The sequence below is a fragment of the Pundamilia nyererei genome, unplaced genomic scaffold (assembly GCF_000239375.1).
Source record: "Pundamilia nyererei isolate P.nyererei 1_Seehausen unplaced genomic scaffold, PunNye1.0 scaffold00262, whole genome shotgun sequence".
NCBI lineage: Eukaryota > Metazoa > Chordata > Actinopteri > Cichliformes > Cichlidae > Pundamilia > Pundamilia nyererei.
In genome coordinates, this window is record NW_005187663.1 from 335,183 (window position 1) to 336,811 (window position 1,629).

At 35.9% G+C, this 1,629-nt stretch overlaps 1 protein-coding gene across 1 annotated transcript in view; it reads right to left on the bottom strand.

Moving 5' to 3' along the window:
- Window positions 1-1,629, bottom strand: part of syne3 (spectrin repeat containing, nuclear envelope family member 3) — a 42,299-nt gene that overhangs the window by 32,206 nt on the left and 8,464 nt on the right. The window contains exon 5 of the mRNA XM_013915169.1: window positions 509-683. Within this exon, the coding sequence (XP_013770623.1) occupies window positions 509-683 (175 nt within the window). The remainder of the gene's footprint in view (window positions 1-508; window positions 684-1,629) is intronic.

The following is a 1,629-nucleotide window of genomic DNA, read 5'->3' on the forward strand; positions in this document are numbered from 1 at the left end:
TGTCGGCCAGTTTCCACTGGAAATGCCTTTTGGTTAAACTGTCAGCGAGGAATTTGCACTGTTACATTTTTATATAACTTTAATGCACATAAAAAAACAGCTGCTTGTTTAAGTGAAAATACATTGATGGGGTTTTTTGCACTAATAAAGTTGTGGAGTTGTAAAGCATTTTGTCTCGTGTCAATTATATCGTCAGTTATATCGTTATTGCAAATTTTCAAATGTATATCGTGATAAATATTTTTGGTCACATCGCCCTGCTCTACATGTCAGGTTAAAGAGCTGATTCTAAATTGGTAGCAGGTGTTGATAGCAAGTTTTGAAAGCCCATCTGACCTCCCAACCTGTACGATTGTGTCTGCTCCGTTTGTGTTAAGCTAGTATGAAAGTTTTTCTTGGTTGCACCAAACAATTCAAATTGCAGGGGTTAACATACACAAATTTACAAAGGTGAGGAATTTTTCTATATGAGCAAAAAGTCCTTCTAAAGATAATGCATTTGTTTTACCTCAATCTTCTGGACTAACATGGCAACATGGGAGAAGTCTGTGACCTCAGCAGAAGTTTCCAACACCTGAGAAACCGTGTCTTTCCATTGGTCGTAGACCAGTAGCGGGTCTTGGAGGATGTTTCTCAGTCCCAACTCGGACTCTGAACACAGTCTAGTTGCTCGACATTTCACACTGAAACACAACACATAAGAAATGTACAACTACAATTTGAAAAGAAGTTTCCCAGAAGCCCTAATGTGTTATGATTTATCCTTACAGTAAATAAACAGAGTCAGATTTTGCAGCTAATAAGTTCCACATTCCTGCTGGTAGTTCCATATTTCTCCCTAGATTGAGAGCTACTGCTGGTGACACATCAGTGAAGATACACTACCAGTCACAGACACAGCTTCTAATTTAATAGGAAGACAGGAAATTTCACAAATGAACCCTGACAAGGCACAGTGGTGAAGTAAAAACGATTTCAGGTGACTACATCATGAAGCTCAGTGAGAGAAGGCCGAGGATTTGCAGAGCTGTCAACAAAGAAAAGGGTATCTGAAATATAAGACATATATAAAGTTTTTATCCATTTTTTCTTTGCTACATAACTCCATATATGCTTTATATATATTATATTTGCCTTCAGTATGTATCTACAATGTAGAAAAGTAGTAAAAACATTAAATGAGAAGGTGTGTCCAAACCTTTGACTGGTAGTGTATGTCATGCAAATGTGTTTGAAAAAGGTGCTTCGACTTGTGAAAATTTCGACTTACCAAAGACCCTCTGGAACGAATTCATTTCGTAAGTCAGGGTTCCACTGTATAACTAAACACAGCATTTATAATGTAACACACCTGCATTTATAAAGTGTATGCAAGCATTCTTCAGATTATTATATTTTCAACAGATTTATTATAGCACATACATTTTCACTTTTAACATTCTCATTTAGATAACAACAGTAATCTAAGGAAAGTAAAATGATTAATTTTACTAAATGATTACTCATTATCAGTGTTGGGGAGTAACGGAATACATGTACCGCCGTTACGTATTTAAAATACAAAATATGAGTAACTGTATTCCGTTACAGTTACCGTTTAAAAAGGTGGTATTCAGAATACAGTTACTT